The 17329-nt window shown below is 38.1% G+C and overlaps 2 protein-coding genes across 3 annotated transcripts in view; one reads left to right on the top strand and one right to left on the bottom strand.

The window, feature by feature from the left end:
- Window positions 1–17329, top strand: part of LOC140148052 (histone deacetylase 6-like) — a 104847-nt gene that overhangs the window by 78937 nt on the left and 8581 nt on the right. The window lies entirely within an intron of this gene.
- LOC140147805 (protein trapped in endoderm-1-like) lies at window positions 10851–11905 on the bottom strand. Its single transcript, XM_072169553.1, has 2 exons — window positions 11310–11905; window positions 10851–11235 (listed from the first exon to the last, which is right to left on the bottom strand). Exons 1-2 carry the CDS (start codon window positions 11903–11905, stop codon window positions 10851–10853), a joined length of 981 nt encoding a protein of 326 aa, XP_072025654.1.

Below are 17329 nucleotides of genomic sequence, written 5' to 3'. Positions count from 1 at the left end.
CACAATTGGATAGATACCACAGTAGCTTTTGCTAAATACCCATGCATTGTTCCAATGAATTGTCATTACAGTGGGCATGATGATACAGCTGTAGGAAAGATCACATGCTGACAGACTAATGATGAATATATTGGTTCCTGTTCGAAGTGATTTGGTTTTCAGTACAGCAACAATTGTCAGCAAGTTTCCCAGGATTCCAGTAACCATGACAGGTATACCAATGATGAGAGCAGCATATCTGATGAATTCTGGGTACTTTCTTGGCTCTGCAATTAGGCCATCTGTTGAATTGGATATAGGTGAAATTGCTGAAGGAAATGCCATTTCTTTCTAACTCATGCATGAAAGATTCAACTCTGCAGAATTCTCTTTTCAGTGTTTGAAAGAGTTTGAAAATATATACTGAGCACATTCCTGTTGATGCAAAGGGCTTTTATCAGTCAAAAATTGCAGACTGTAGCCTATAATCAACTTGGAGAGAAAGTTGAGAAAGCCTATCCCACAATTTGGAGAGAAATGTGGCACAATGTAGATGATGTGAGGCAGTAATGGCAGTTCATCGTGTTCATTGTATTTTAACACTTTATTTCAATTCACAAGTGCATTGTATGATGACACCTGTGCTTGTGTGACTTAATTTAATCACCAAGGGCACAACAAAGAAGACTCATTTCAAACTATATAGTATGTTTGGAAATAAAATGTTAGTTTTTAAAAGACTATATCCTAAAGCCAAGAATTCGAAGGTAAAGCGGAAAACGCATTTCTGAGAAAGAAAAAAAAATAAGCAAAACTGACCTAGAAAAGAAAAAAAATACAATTGAAAAGAAATAAATAAAATACTAAATGAAATGGGTTTTCAAAATTCATCAAAATAAAGTAAATGTAATAAGTAATAATACTGACTTTATCGCAGGCTTTTTAAAGGTAAGGTTCTTGTGAAATTTTATTATGTCAGAAATGTGCTAAAATTACAGAGCGGAGAAAAGCGGAATTTAGCATTTGTAAAGCAGAAAATTCTTGGGTTTACTATATCCTTCCTTCATAGGAAGCCAACGATTCACACACAATTGCTTCTTGCAGGGCTTTGTTAGTTCTGCTGCATATAGTACACAGCTAATCCAGGGTTGTGGTGTGAGAAAGTGCTGGGAGAGGGGTGATTTTGCCCTGGATGAGGTCATAGTGCTAGGAGTGAAATGGGCCCTAACATCATATAAACTTTACCAATAAAAAACTTAAAATATACTAATTCTTTAGATGTCGATAGAAATTGTGGTCAAAATTAAGGAAGTTTTACAACAATAACTGATGCACATTTTGGAAAATGTTATCAAATTTTGCTACCAAATAAAAATGGTGACATTTTATAAATAAATTGAGTAAAAGAAGTATGGTGTAATAGATTCCCAATCAGTCAAACATGTACATTGGAAAAATCAATTCTATTATTTGGTTTCAACTCTTCCTAACACAATATAAAATTGATGAGGCCAAATAAAAAAAAGTTTTTCCTGGCATTTTACATGTTATAAATAAAAAAAGGTGGTGGTGAAAAAGGATGTAGGAAGGGACTAGAAACATAATTAAATTTTACTTGGGCAAATCAAACTAAACAACTGTGATTGTAAGCAGTAAATTTGTTAGCACTTCCTGTCATAATATTAAATTGGGTTTTTTAATTGGAAATATATTAATTTTACTTATGTGTGTTTCACAAAATTTCACACCAATTATGTGAGGGAGTTTTATAGAATACATGAAACACAGACAATTTTCTTGTTCATAAAAAAAAAAGTGTTAATGCTCTCCGTAGGTTTCAACATAAAAAATCAAAATTTCTGAGATATTTTCTCAAAATATCAAGAGCTATCTCAAGAACCACTGAACCAAAGGCTTGTTTGTACTCATTCTAATGCATTTTTCATGATGATTCCAAATATGGTCATGGAAATGTATAATTCTGAATGTTTGGAATTTTTAAAGAAAATTTGACTCTTTTTGTTTGCAGTTGACACCCGCATGGATAGGGTTAAGTCTTGTCTGGTTACTCTGGTTTTTCTATATTTTAGTATTCCTGGATGGATTTCTGGTGATTTCTCTGCTTTTGCATATATGTAAAAGACTGGGCAAGTATTTGTACTATAGGTTGAAACACACAATTTCTGAAGACATATGGTAGTTTTTTGATCATGAAAGATAATTGGGTAAATTTTTGAAACTGTATTGAACAACAAAAAAAGATGCATCTTTTTGCTAAAAGTTATTTTGAGGATGACATATACAAAAGATTCTGTAAATTTTTTAAACAGTGTGAAAATTAACATTGCACACTGTATTTGCTTTTGTTTACTGATTATTTTTTTAAAATTTTGCTGAAACAATTCAGTTTGTTTTTGGCTTGCTTGCTTTATTCATAATATGATTTACATTTTGCTGAATAATAATCAGAGTTTGCTTCGTGGAAGTAATTGAATAATTTTTGTCTCAATATTAGATTTGTTACTTGGAGCACTTTTAATGAAAATTTGATTAAAGTTTCAAACTTTCGATCCAACACAAGAAATTATTCCTACCTCGGAATTTTCATATGGCTCTCCATCGTTCATTTAATAATTTAAAAAAATGGAATCAACTAAACACTGCAAAAAGAGAGTCCAGATTTACTTTGTTGATTTGTTGTAGCCACATGCTTTAGCTTGATTAATTTCAAAAAAATGACTGAAATGGGTGCCTAATTTTATTAGTCAGCAAGACTTGGTGTGGTTATGGACTGAGAGGTTTAAAGTTTATGCTAATAGAAATGGACCATTAGTTTCCAATGGACACCTGAAATTAAGGACATCGTTTCTGGTCCTATAGCGCTATCGGTGCCTGAAGAGGTACTGATGCACTTTTTATTGTACCCTGAACATTTGTACAGTGCATTTGTTTTTTATTTAAATAAAAAACAATAACACTATGCAACTGTTAATTATTATGCTTGATACGATTTATTACATATCCAGGGAGTGATGTTAAGAGTCATCAGTATCTAAACGGGCACCGTTGTATAAAACCAAATTGGATGTAGTGCCCTAATTCAATAGTTTGTCTCAAAGCCTTCGTTTGCATTAGTAAAAGCACCCACTTTTTGTTGTTATTTCTGCTGGATTGATTAAATTTCATTTTTTCTGCTGTTTTTCCCAAAATCCACAATACAAAGATCTCACATCAGATATAAAAATAGCCTAAGTTGTAGATCTCAATAAAGTTCTTCATCTTGAACACAGTGAAACTATGTGTCCACATGCTCTGCCATAGTCTTGTCAAACAGCTCATCAAATTTTTAAAATTTAAAATTTAAAAATTTAAAAAAACCCAGCATTCCGCATTAGGTTTTCAACTTGGGAAGGGCTTTGAGACAAGTTATTAAATTAAGATAGCTGTATAGAATTAATAAAATGTGTATGTAAACACAAGATTGCTGCTGATTTTTAAAATCAATTAGGAATTACACATCCATAAATTGAATAGTAGCAGAATATTGTAAAGTGATATTTTCGCTGTATTCATTTTTTTTGGGAGTTGAACTATTCGGAGCAGTTTTGTAGTTTATTTTATTTATGATTACAAACAGTTACACATTAAAGCCTAGAATGTATAGGTAACAAATATTTTACCTGGCTTTTCACAGTTCTGAAATTTACTGTGAAAAGCATAAGAATAAAAACGTCACAAAAATTGTCCGCTTTCTAGATTTGGCTTGTTATAGTTCCTTGTAGAGAGCTGGACTGTAAATCAAATTCTAAATGATAAATGAATTGACCATTCTCAGAATACATCCTGGTTAAAGGAGGCATTCGCCATACAACTATAGAATTCCCAGCAAGCATTGTTGGAACCTGAATGTCACATGACAATCCTGATCATATTGTAATGTTGAGGGTTTAGGGTAGAGTCCGAAGTTTTCCGTTTTACGGAAAACAGAAGAAAATCACGGAATTGGAGGTACAACACGGAAAATGACATTTTTGTATGATGTGACAAAATTGTTAAAAGATAAGAGAAATAAATGTTAAAAACAATCATGAGCTGTGTATGTCAATTTTTATGATAAAAATACTGTTTAATAATACCGAAATAAAGGTATACATTGCCAAGGTATGAACCCCCTATATCCCTCCAAACATCGTAATAGTCGGCCTATTATCGTGATAATATTCCAATCAGAGCATATTGATCGCGAAATTGAACACTTCATTATTTATACATTTTAAGCTTTATTCGTGACACGGATTTACAAATTTTACAACACGGATTACAACACGGAAAATGGATTTTAGAAAACGGTAAACTTTGGACTCTAGTTTAGGGCAAAGAAGGCCTCATCTGCAATATTGCTGCCCTAAATTTGGCAAATTATGTATTCTATAGTTATACACATGGCACCTGACAGCTATGCAGAATGGGCCCTCTTGCACAAAACTCTCAAATCGTATCACTAGGATCCACAACATGATCATTATTAAGGGCACAGTTCTTTAACCCCAATACATTTGTACATTCATTGAATAACTTTTGACATTTTTGGTACAAAAACTCATACTTTGCAACTTGAGGTCAAATTTTGCACTTTGATTGTATAATTGAGGTTATTGAACTATGCCATTGGGACAAGGCTATTGTGGTCCATAGTGGACACTGCTTTCAATTATATAATAAGATCTACAACTGAAAGTTTCCCCCTAATGCTTTTTGAAATAAAGCAACAAATATATTATGAAATGTAAAACAGTATGAGTAGCCTTATTTGTTGTAGACATTTATAGTATCACACATTGCGTTCAGTCACAATGGTTCATTATGTAAAAAAGAGACCATTTTGGAGTTGAAAATCTGATTCTATAGGAGTGAACTCTCAAACTATACAGTAGGCCAGCCTAAAACCTGACTGTGTTTTATTTCAAAAAGTGTTAGGGGAAACTTATTGAGTTGTGGATCCTAGATTAACTCCTATGAGCAAGGTAGTAAAAGTTATCATCAGAATATTAAAAGGTAGATTGTTCCATTTTGGTGACAGGCTAGATGAATAGAAGAGGGAGGCATATCTTTCCATACCACATTGCATATCAAGCACATCAGTATTCATTTTGTTTTGTATAACTTGTACATAGTTGTCATACACATATTTTATTAATATTTTCTCTTTGTAACATTTTTTACACAAATAACATGAACTGGCCAAAGATAAAAGCAGAAAAAAAAGCCACACATTTGACACATATCAGCTGAAAAGTGTGATTTTAATACTTTTAATGTACACAGAATTGATGGACCTAAATATAGTTCAATATTTTAGCCCTGATGTTTTTCCCTGCATTTTCGGGTCTCCACAGTTCTGCTGCTTCAGTGATTTGCTATATGTGGTGCTTTGTTCTTCTTGACGTTTGCCACTGTAGAAAACCTTGCAGCAAATGTTTGCTGCTGCTTTTGGCACAACCTCAAAATGCATGCAAAATGTATTTATACTCTCCTACAGGAGATTGAATTCCACTTCTCTGAATCAGTTTGATGAAGTTGGTTGTTACATATAGTGAAAGCTCTCAGGTGAGCAACATTATTTGACTTGAAATTGTTGAAATTTGTTTGAGATGTAACACATCCATTGGGCTATTCCATGTACAATACACACTCCCCTCTGGAAGGTGTTAGAAATATCTTCCACAGGGAGAGTAGGAATTTCAAATGGAATGAACACATTACGATGCTCCATTTGAATTTCATACACCCTCTGAGAATGATTCAACTGGGATTTTCAAATAGAGGTTGTTAATGTGTTAATTCCATTTGAAATTCACCTCCTGTGGAAGGTAGTTCCAAAATCTTCCATTGGGGAAATTTGGCCTTCAAATAGAATAGCCTATTAAGAGCCTCCAGCAGATGTTCCAGCAGAGGTTGACAGTTCCATCCTGTTCGGATCACACCTTCCACAATGACATGGCCATGTGGTGAGAAACGCTCTCCGAAACCGTCTATTAAGAAGAACATACACCACTGGATTAAGACATGCACTGAGCCAAACACAAGATGAAGTGAAGAATCCTCTTGTTAAATGGAGGTGATGAGAATCCAGGAGGTTGTTGATCACATATGGGGCATATGCTAGTAGAAACACTACAAAAATGGTCACCATCATCCTTGTATATCGAAGGTCTTCCCTCTGGTCTTTTTGTTCTGTATGAGATACTCGTCTGACTGCCTCTCCTGTTGCATTTTGCTGTCTAGCAGCTGCTACCTTTCTGTGGTTGGAGCAAACTTTACAAAGAATACACAAGTAGCACACTGCTATCAAAGTAACTGGAAGCATGAAACCAAAGAGCAGCAAGAAATTATTGTAATTTGATCCATCCTGCAAGAAGGTGCATGTGAGTGTCTTTGGTTCATATCCCAGTTGCCCCCAAACTCCAGTCATTGCTGGTAATAAAATCAACACAGGCTCTAACCAGAAACAACCCAGTAGCACAGCAGTGTTCAATTTCTTTCCAAAAATGAATTTGAAGATTTTTGGGTGTATTATTTTGAAGTATCTGGTGACTGCAGTACCAGCAAGGCACATGAGACCTTCACCAACTACTAGAAATAAAATGATGGGATATATCTTGCAGTAGGCACCACTGAAGACCCAGGCATTATGCCAGTGGATTGTCAGTACAGTAGGTATAATTATGATACTATAGATGAGGTCAAATGCTGACTAGACTATGCCATAGTCGATTTTTGATAAATAAAAATGTTATTAATCATGATGAACGCATTCAGTTGAACTCGAAATTATACTGATATTTAGTACATCAAAATACTAGTATAAAATGGTTATGAAAAAGTTTAGGCTATATAATTATATTTGTGACAGTAAAAGTAAAGTATAGGCCCCACGTGAGGCTTATATTATTGAATGCAACATATCATAATGGCATAATTATAATGACACTTCAATACTGAACAATTCTAATTTTAGAATCTGCCAGTTTATTATCCGAAAAACCGACTATGGACTTTCACTTTTAAGCAGAACTTTACCCCGGGACTCACACACTGTCAATCATACTTGTTTATCAATAAAATCTAACCACAAGACTAAGCATGGTGGTACAATACGCGCTAGATGCATACGTTCATCCACCAGCACAAAAGCGCCGCATTCCCTAGATAGTTGTGTACCATTTATAGTTATAATGGTACCAGTACGCGTCGGGAGGATTTAAACAATAACGAGATCTGGGCGACCAATCACAAGCCAGATTCATATTTAAAGATGCATTACATCATCACCAATTTTAGTTAGGCCAGAAATTGGCCTAACTCTCAAGGCAAAGTCAGTAGTCCACTTGGGAAGCTAACAAACAGAGGGCGACGGTGACTGAAAAGATCAGTTGTGAAAATCTATCAATTGTGCACTCATTAATTAAATCAGAGTTTTAAGCTTAAATGTAATAGCCAGAGTAGTGCACAATTGGCAAGTGGACTACGGAGAAGTCTAAATGCTGACAAACTGATGATGAATATATTGGTTCCTGTTCGAAGTGATTTTGTTTTCAGTACAGCAACAATTGGCAGCAAGTTTCCCAGGATTCCAGTAACCATGACAGGTATACCAATGATGAGAGCAGCATGTCTGATGAATTCTGGGTACTTTCGTGGCTCCTCAAATAAGTCATTTGGTGATGTGGATATTTGTGTTGTCATTGATAGAGAAGAATTGTCCTCTGACTCCATTCTGGAATTCTTTGATATGTGACGTGTCATGTCAAAAGGAGACACTTTTGGGCAGGATTGTAAATGGAGTACTGTAATAGCCAAAAATCTGCCCGGGGTGATTTTTTCCACAATTTAGGTTTGTTGTGAATTTGTGATGGTATTAATGTTAAAAATATTACCCGATAGTTTCAGACCGGAATATAACTGGCATCTTGTATTTTTTGAGACATTTTTCAAGATTATTCCTACTCTCAACATTGTCAATAATATTTTTAAAGGCCGATATCTCAATTCCCAATTTTATAATACCATAACTTACGAACTCAATATCTTCGCTTAGAAATGTCCGATTTCATTGGGGAAAACGGCGTTGTGGAGCAAATTATCTTTATATTTAAAATATGTAAAAACCTCAAAATTGATACCCTGCCCAAAAGTGTCTCCTTTTGACATGACACGTCACATATATAGAAAATATTGTCGGAAAATTACCCAGAATTTGGTAGAGTTTATAGCACTAGCTCTGTGCACTTGATACCCTATGATATACCCCAACTAGCTCAGTCGCAATAGTCACGAAACTGAGCCAGTTCTGTAGAGCAAGTATACTTATATAACTTTCTTAGAGAAGAATATATTGTCAGATTTTTGCTAACAGATTAATCCCCCTGACATTTAACAAGCTTTTCTTCAAATACAGGTTGCCATGTCAACTGTTCATTCAGAAATCTAGGATGGGCAGATCCTTGGATTTCAATTTCAACAAAATTTTAAGAAAATTGCATTGAATCCAATGATTTAATAACCTTAAGGTAGGATACTCGGTTCCCACATGGCGGCAAGGAAAAAAATATAAAAAATATTTCCCCTCCAAGTGCACACCTCTTGATTTGTATGAATACTAGTAAATTACATATATCTTAATGCTTGAAACCACAAAATATATGAGTTGCTAATTTGCATTATTAATTAACAATATTTTAACATTGATTAGTTTAACCTTAACTATGGCTGCAATGTCAATGAGACGACTAAGTTATTGAAAATTGGCATTTTGGTTTTTTACGGTTTTAGAGTGATTTCATTAATGCCCCGATTTGTAATTTGGGGAATATATTTATTACAGGATAGGGTACGTACAATTAAGAAAAAATTGAGGGGATTCTGTGCATGACACGATAGCCGACAATTCTACCTTAAACTTCTAATAAGATTAGATGGTTATTTTAGGTTCTCAAGTTTTATGATTATTTTATTCTTTTGAATTTGTATACTGGCAATATCCTGTCAATATGTTGTTGTTGTGTTCTTGATTATGTAAAGAGCTTAGGGCGTTATATAAAAGTTGATTTTTAATTTAATTGTGATAGATTACAGTATCACCTGTGTATTAAGAAATGGCAATGGCAGATCCATGAATTTTCAGTTGAAAAAATCTAATAGAATTAAATTTGAACTAGTGATTTAATAATATACATCTACTTAGTATTGCATAAAGACTCTCATTGATCTCAGTGAAAGCATGACAAAATTAGAATCTGTAGGAATAACTTAAAAACTGATGATAACTGAATGATAAAGTCAATCAAATTGCCGTAAGGTATTTTATGTTAATGAAAAAATAAGCAAAAAGCAAGAAATCAGCAATTGTTTCACAACTGCATTGTATTATACACACTTGTTTAATACACTGAGGTTTTATGGGTAACCCAGTTTATTAGCATTAATAAACCCCACACACACACTCTACCCCATCAAAGTGCAGACTTTGGTATAAAGTGAAAGCTGATATTTGTCTCCTAAATCCAAATTTTAGGCTGGAAATAATTTTGCTTGTAGAATCCACACTGCACAAAACTTGGCATGCAAATGTTACGTGCCTTAATGTGAGAGGTAGAAAACATGTGTTACAATCGGACTACCCACCTTTTGTTAGCAACTCAGGGTTTTCTCTTTTATATTCTTCTGTGTCATGCAGCAAGAATCAGAAGTACAGATAATGGTATATCAGGCTTTTGTATCTATACTTCCAATAAGAAAGACCAGGCAATTATACTATTCCGCTATTTAATTTGGTGCATTAAGCTTTTTAACTCCTCACTTAACCAAATCTCAAAATTTTATTCTCTGAAATTGTTGCAATAAACAATAATCACTACTTGCACAAAATCAAGCAGGCTAAAACAGCCTTGCCAATAAGCTGAAATCATGTTATGTGCAAATACAGTAGTTATGATGCTTGCATGAAATGTTATGGTGCAAATGATGTGCACATGTGGAAATCATTGTACCATGTAATCCCTTGCTGGCTATGCACATGTGGAAATCATTGTACCATGTAATCCCTTGCTGGCTATGTACATGTGGAAATCATTGTACCATGTAATCCCTTGCTGGCTATGTACATGTGGAAATCATTGTACCATGTAATCCCTTGCTGGCTATGTACATGTGGAAATCATTGTACCATTAATCCCTTGCTGGCTATGTACATGTGGAAATCATTGTACCATGTAATCCCTTGCTGGCTATGTACATGTGGAAATCATTGTACCATGTAATCCCTTGCTGGCTATGTACATGTGGAAATCATTGTACCATGTAATCCCTTGCTGGCTATGTACATGTGGAAATCATTGTACCATGTAATCCCTTGCTGGCTATGTACATGTGGAAATCATTGTACCATGTAATCCCTTGCTGGCTATGTACATGTACATGTGGAAATCATTGTACCATGTAATCCCTTGCTGGCTATGTACATGTGGAAATCATTGTACCATGTAATCCCTTGCTGGCTATGTACATGTGGAAATCATTGTACCATGTAATCCCTTGCTGGCTATGTACATGTGGAAATCATTGTACCATGTAATCCCTTGCTGGCTATGTACATGTGGAAATCATTGTACCATGTAATCCCTTGCTGGCTATGTACATGTGGAAATCATTGTACCATGTAATCCCTTGCTGGCTATGTCACACACTAAGTTATTGATGGATATATCAATAACCTGCGAACCTGTGTGAGTCATCTAACAAGCAATTTGATTGAGACACACATATGGTGTGATATGTGAAGGTTATGAATGTCTTGCAAGTTGCCTCCTCTGCTAGGTGCCTGTAGATAAGGTGCCTAAAGACTGTTCCATTCTATCTGGATTACATCTTCCACAAGTGCATGGCAATATGCTCAAGAATGCTTGTCGGAACTGCCTATTCAGAAGAACATACACAACTGGATTGAGACAAACACTAAGCCAAACACAAGATGCAGAGAAGAATCCACGTGTCAGATTTTGGTGATCAGGATCTAGGAGGTTATTGATCATGTAAGGGGAATATGACAGCAGAAATAGTATAAATATTGTTGCCATCATCCTTGTATATCTTAGATCTTCCTTTTCTCCTTCTGTCCTGCTTGAGATGTTCCACTTGTTCCTGTTCCTGCTGTTATCTGTTGTCTTGCAGCTGCGACTTTCCTGTGGTTGGAGCAAACTTTACAAAGTATATGCAAGTAGCAGAATGATATCAAAGTTAAATGAACAACAAAACCGAAAAGCAACAAAAACGTATTGTAATTTGATCCATCTCGCAAGAAGGTGCATGTGAGTGTCTTGGGTTCATAGCCTAATTGGCCCCAAACTCCAGTCATTGCTGGTAATAAAATCAACACAGGTGATAACCAGAAACAACCCAGTAGCACAGCAGTGTTAAATTTCTTTCCAAAGATGAAATTGTAGCCTTTTGGGTGAAGAATTTTTAAATATCTAGTGACCGCAGTACCAGATAGGGAAACCAGACCTCCCCCCACCACCATAAACAAGATCACAGGGTACATCTTGCAGTAAGTACCACTAAACACCCATGCATTGTTCCAATGAATTGTCATAACAGTGGGCATGATGATACAGCTGTAGGAAAGATCACATGCTGACAGACTAATGATGAATATATTGGTTCCTGTTCGAAGTGATTTGGTTTTCAGTACAGCAACAATTGTCAGCAAGTTTCCCAGGATTCCAGTAACCATGATAGGTATACCAATGATGAGAGCAGCAAATCTGATGAATTCTGGGTACTTTCTTGGCTCCTCAATTATTAGGTCATCTGGTGATGTGGATATTTGTGTTGTTATTGATAGTGAAGAATTGTCCTCTGACTCCATTCTGGAATGCTGTAATAGCAGAACGCAGATTGTCAGTCTTTCTTTTTTTATGCACCAAGGATATTCAGAATCAGTCGAGCATTGATTTCATTTTCTGAAATATATATCTTGTGTACTATACTCTTAAGCATTATCCTCGGACACATACTATCAAGTGGTAGGTTTTGTGTTCAGCATCATATATACCTGTGTAACCAGTGTTTATGGTGTTGTCAGTAGCTTGGAAATTTTTTGTTGATATAAGTTGTTGATAGAGCTATTTTTAATTGAACTCATATCGTAATTGTGTTTTGATAGTGGGTTTTCAATAATGCAGGTTATGATGTTATAGTTCTATTGATGGGATCTCAAAATTGCCAGTTGTATCTGTCATTCAAGATAATTGCCATTGCTACAGGCAAAATTTGTAATCCATACATCATGTTTTAAATATTAATAAAAGGAGCAAATTGAATGCAGCATTAAAGAGTCACAGTACCCAAATTGATCTACATTTAGATGACCACTGATTCTGGCTGCAATGGGTTGTTGTATAGGCACACCAGGACAACCAGAATCAGCTCCATGGATTGTTGTATGAGCACACCAGGACAACCAGAATCAGCTCCCTGGATTGTTGTATGATCACACCAGGACAACCAGAATCAGCTGTCTGGGTTGTTGTATAGGCACACCAGGACAACCAGAATCAGCTCCCTGGATTGTTGTATGAGCACACCAGGACAACCAGAATCAGCTATCTGGATTGTTGTATAGGCACATCAGGCTAACCAGAATCAGCTGTCTGGGTTGTTGTATGGGCACACCAGGACAACCAGAATCAGCTCCCTGGATTGTTGTATGATCACACCAGGATAACAAGAATCAGCTGTCTGGGTTGTTGTATAGGCACACCAGGACAACCAGAATCAGCTGTCTGTGTTGTTGTATAGGCACACCAGGACAACCAGAATCAGCTCCTGGATTGTTGTATGATCACACCAGGATAACAAGAATCAGCTGTCTGGGTTGTTGTATAGGCACACCAGGACAACCAGAATCAGCTGTCTGGGTTGTTGTATAGGCACACCAGGACAACCAGAATCAGCTCCCTGGATTGTTGTATGATCACACCAGGATAACAAGAATCAGCTGTCTGGGTTGCTGTATAGGCACACCAGGACAACCAGAATCAGCTGTCTGGGTTGTTGTATAGGCACACCAGGACAACCAGAATCAGCTCCCTGGATTGTTGTATGAGCACACCAGGATAACCAGAATCAGCTGTCTGGATTGTTGTGTAGGCACATCAGGCTAACCAGAATCAGCTGTCTGGGTTGTTGTATAGGCACATCAGGACAACCAGAATCAGCTCCCTGGATTGTTGTATAGGCACACCAGGATAACCAGAATCAGCACCCTGGATTGCTGTATGAGCACACCAGGACAACCAGAATCAGCTCCCTGGATTGTTGTATAGGCACATCAGGCTAACCAGAATCAGCTCCCTGGGTTGTTGTATGAGCACACCAGGATAACCAGAATCAGCTGTCTGGGTTGTTGTATAGGCACACCAGGACAACCAGAATCAGCTGTCTGGGTTGTTGTATGATCACACCAGGAAAACCAGAATCAGCTCCCTGGATTGTTGTATGAGCACACCAGGACAACCAGAATCAGCTGTCTGGATTGTTGTATAGGCACATCAGGCTAACCAGAATCAGCTAGCTGTCTGGGTTGTTGTATAGGCACATCAGGACAACCAGAATCAGCTCCCTGGATTGTTGTATAGGCACACCAGGACAACCAGAATCAGCTGTCTGGATTGTTGTATGATCACACCAGGATAACAAGAATCAGCTCCCTGGATTGTTGTATAGGCACATCAGGCTAACCAGAATCAGCTGTCTGGGTTGTTGTATGGGCACACCAGGATAACCAGAATCAGCACCCTGGATTGCTGTATGAGCACACCAGGACAACCAGAATCAGCTCCCTGGATTGTTGTATAGGCACATCAGGCTAACCAGAATCAGCTGTCTGGGTTGTTGTATGGGCACACCAGGATAACCAGAATCAGCTGTCTGGGTTGTTGTATGGGCACGCCAGGATAACCAGAATCAGCACCCTGGATTGTTGTATGAGCACACCAGGACAACCAGAATCAGCTCCCTGGATTGCTGTATAGGCACATCAGGCTAACCAGAATCAGCTGTCTGGGTTGTTGTATAGGCACACCAGGATAACCAGAATCAGCTGTCTGGGTTGTTGTATAGGCACACCAGGCCTCAGGATAACCAGAATAAGCTGTCTGGGTTGTTGTATAGGCACACCAGGCCTCAGGATAACCAGAATCAGCTGTCTGGGTTGTTGTATGATCACACCAGGACAACCAGAATCAGCTCCCTGGATTGCTGTATAGGCACATCAGGCTAACCAGAATCAGCTGTCTGGGTTGTTGTATAGGTACACCAGGACAACCAGAATCAGCTCCCTGGATTGTTGTATGACCACACCAGGATAACCAGAATCAGCTGTCTGGGTTGTTGTATGATCACACCAGGCTAACCAGAATCAGCTGTCTGGGTTGTTGTATGATCACACCAGGACAACCAGAACCAGCTCCCTGGATTGCTGTATAGGCACATCAGGCTAACCAGAATCAGCTCCCTGGATTGTTGTATGAGCACACCAGGATAACCAGAATCGGCTGTCTGAGTTGTTGCATGGGCACATCAGGCTAACCAGAATCAGCTCCCTGGGTTGTTGTATGATCACACCAGGAAAACCAGAATCAGCTCCCTGGATTGTTGCATGGGCACATCAGGACAACCAGAATCAGCTGTCTTTGTTGTTGTATAGGCACACCAGGACAACCAGAATCAGCTGTCTGGGTTGTTGTATAGGCACACCAGGACAACCAGAATCAGCTCCCTGGATTGTTGTATGATCACACCAGGCTAACCAGAATCAGCTGTCTGGGTTGTTGCATGGGCACATCAGGACAACCAGAATCAGCTGTCTTTGTTGTTGTATAGGCACACCAGGACAACCAGAATCAGCTGTCTGGGTTGTTGTATAGGCACACCAGGACAACCAGAATCAGCTCCCTGGAGTGTTGTATGATCACACCAGGCTAACCAGAATCAGCTGTCTGGGTTGTTGCATGGGCACATCAGGCTAACCAGAATCAGCTGTCTGGGTTGTTGTATGATCACACCAGGATAACCAGAATCAGCTCCCTGGATTGTTGTATGATCACACCAGGATAACCAGAATCAGCTGTCTGGGTTGTTGCATGGGCACATCAGGCTAACCAGAATCAGCTGTCTGGGTTGTTGTATGATCACACCAGGATAACCAGAATCAGCTCCCTGGATTGTTGTATGATCACACCAGGATAACCAGAATCAGCTGTCTGGGTTGTTGTATAGGTACACCAGGACAACCAGAATCAGCTGTCTGGGTTGTTGTATAGGCACACCAGGAAAACCAGAATCAGCTCCCTGGATTGTTGCATGGGCACATCGGGACAACCAGAATCAGCTGTCTGGGTTGTTGTATAGGCACACCAGGACAACCAGAATCAGCTGTCTGGGTTGTTGTATAGGCACACCAGGACAATCAGAATCAGCTCCCTGGATTGTTGTATGATCACACCAGGATAACCAGAATCAGCTGTCTGGGTTGTTGTATGGGCACACCAGGACAACCAGAATCAGCTGTCTGGATTGTTGTATAGGCACACCAGGCTAACCAGAATCAGCTGTCTGGGTTGTTGCATGGGCACACCAGGACACCCAGAATCAGCTGTCTGGGTTGTTGCATGGGCACACCAGGAAAACCAGAATCAGCTCCCTGGATTGTTGTATGATCACACCAGGCTAACCAGAATCAGCTGTCTGGGTTGTTGCATGGGCACACCAGGACAACCAGAATCAGCTGTCTGGGTTGTTGCATGGGCACACCAGGAAAACCAGAATCAGCTCCCTGGATTGTTGTATAGGCACACCAGGCTAACCAGAATCAGCTCCCTGGGTTGTTGTATAGGCACATCAGGCTAACCAGAATCAGCACCCTGGATTGTTGTATGATCACACCAGGCTAACCAGAATCAGCTGTCTGGGTTGTTGTATGATCACACCAGGACAACCAGAATCAGCTGTCTGGGTTGTTGTATGATCACACCAGGATAACCAGAATCAGCTGTCTGGGTTGTTGTATAGGTACACCAGGACAACCAGAATCAGCACCCTGGATTGTTGTATGATCACACCAGGCTAACCAGAATCAGCTGTCTGGATTGTTGTATGATCACACCAGGCTAACCAGAATCAGCTCCCTGGATTGTTGTATAGGCACATCAGGCTAACCAGAATCAGCTCCCTGGGTTGTTGTATAGGCACATCAGGCTAACCAGAATCAGCTGTCTGGGTTGTTGTATGATCACACCAGGATAACCAGAATCAGCTGTCTGGGTTGTTGTATGATCACACCAGGATAACCAGAATCAGCTGTCTGGATTGTTGTATGATCACACCAGGATAACCAGAATCAGCTCCCTGGATTGTTGCATGGGCACATCGGGCTAACCAGAATCAGCTGTCTGGTTATCCTGGGACTCTTCAGTGGTTATATGGGCACACCAGGACAACCAGAAACTTTTGAGTGTATTTTTAATGCATTTCGGTGTATTCCTAATACTTTTCGGTGTATTCCTAACTTCTTTTTCTTTCAGTCCAAAACTAGTGTATGTATTTGTTTGTACAGGACAAGAACTTGTTTTTCAAGTTTTCCAAATTTGGTGTGGGCAGCACACGCACTACAGCCAAACAACATTGTTATTTTTCTGAGTATATTAGAGTATAAACTAGTCAAAGTTACTTCAAGTGGTATCGATTAGAGCTCTGCTTTTTTGTGGTATATTGTAAGGGCAATTCATGAGACACATTGTTCACTTACATTCTCTAAGCTGTTGGTGTAGATTGTGAACTAAATATTAATGGCATTTCTTTCATCTGTAATATTTTCAATATAACCGTTTTTTAGCACAAAGCAACTGAATATTGCAATAAACTTCACCACTGTTCATTTTATATTAAAGTTATTATTATTATTAGGAGGAGAATATGGCTATGTTTACTAGCATCATTCATTCCACACACATAATACCAGAATTGATTTTGTTATGAAAGACTGTATCTGTATTGCAGATTTGATTGACTTCGAGTGTTGCAAATTATATTGACTTCATATTTCATTGTTATAAAACGGCACTGCATTTGTTGTATAAAATATTATTAGAGGGGAAATCCTGATGGCTATGTTTACCTTGTATCATTCATTCCACGCACATGATACATTATATACGGTACATCATTAAGATTTTGTTATTTTGTTATGAAAGACTGCTTCTGTATTTCAAATTTGATTGACTTCTAGCTT

Source organism: Amphiura filiformis, chromosome 3 (assembly GCF_039555335.1).
Source record: "Amphiura filiformis chromosome 3, Afil_fr2py, whole genome shotgun sequence".
Taxonomy (NCBI): Eukaryota; Metazoa; Echinodermata; class Ophiuroidea; order Amphilepidida; family Amphiuridae; genus Amphiura; species Amphiura filiformis.
This window is presented reverse-complemented; position numbering and strand designations above follow the sequence as displayed.

Excerpts from the sequence above, each read along its gene's own strand:
- LOC140147805 (XM_072169553.1), bottom strand. The coding sequence starts at position 11,905 with ATGGAGTCAGAGGACAATTCTTCACTATCAATAACAACACAAATATCC. Across the intron at positions 11,236-11,309 it reads GATGGATCAAATTACAATAC|TTTGCTCCAACCACAGGAAA; the intron begins GTTTTTGTTGCT and ends TACTTTGTAAAG.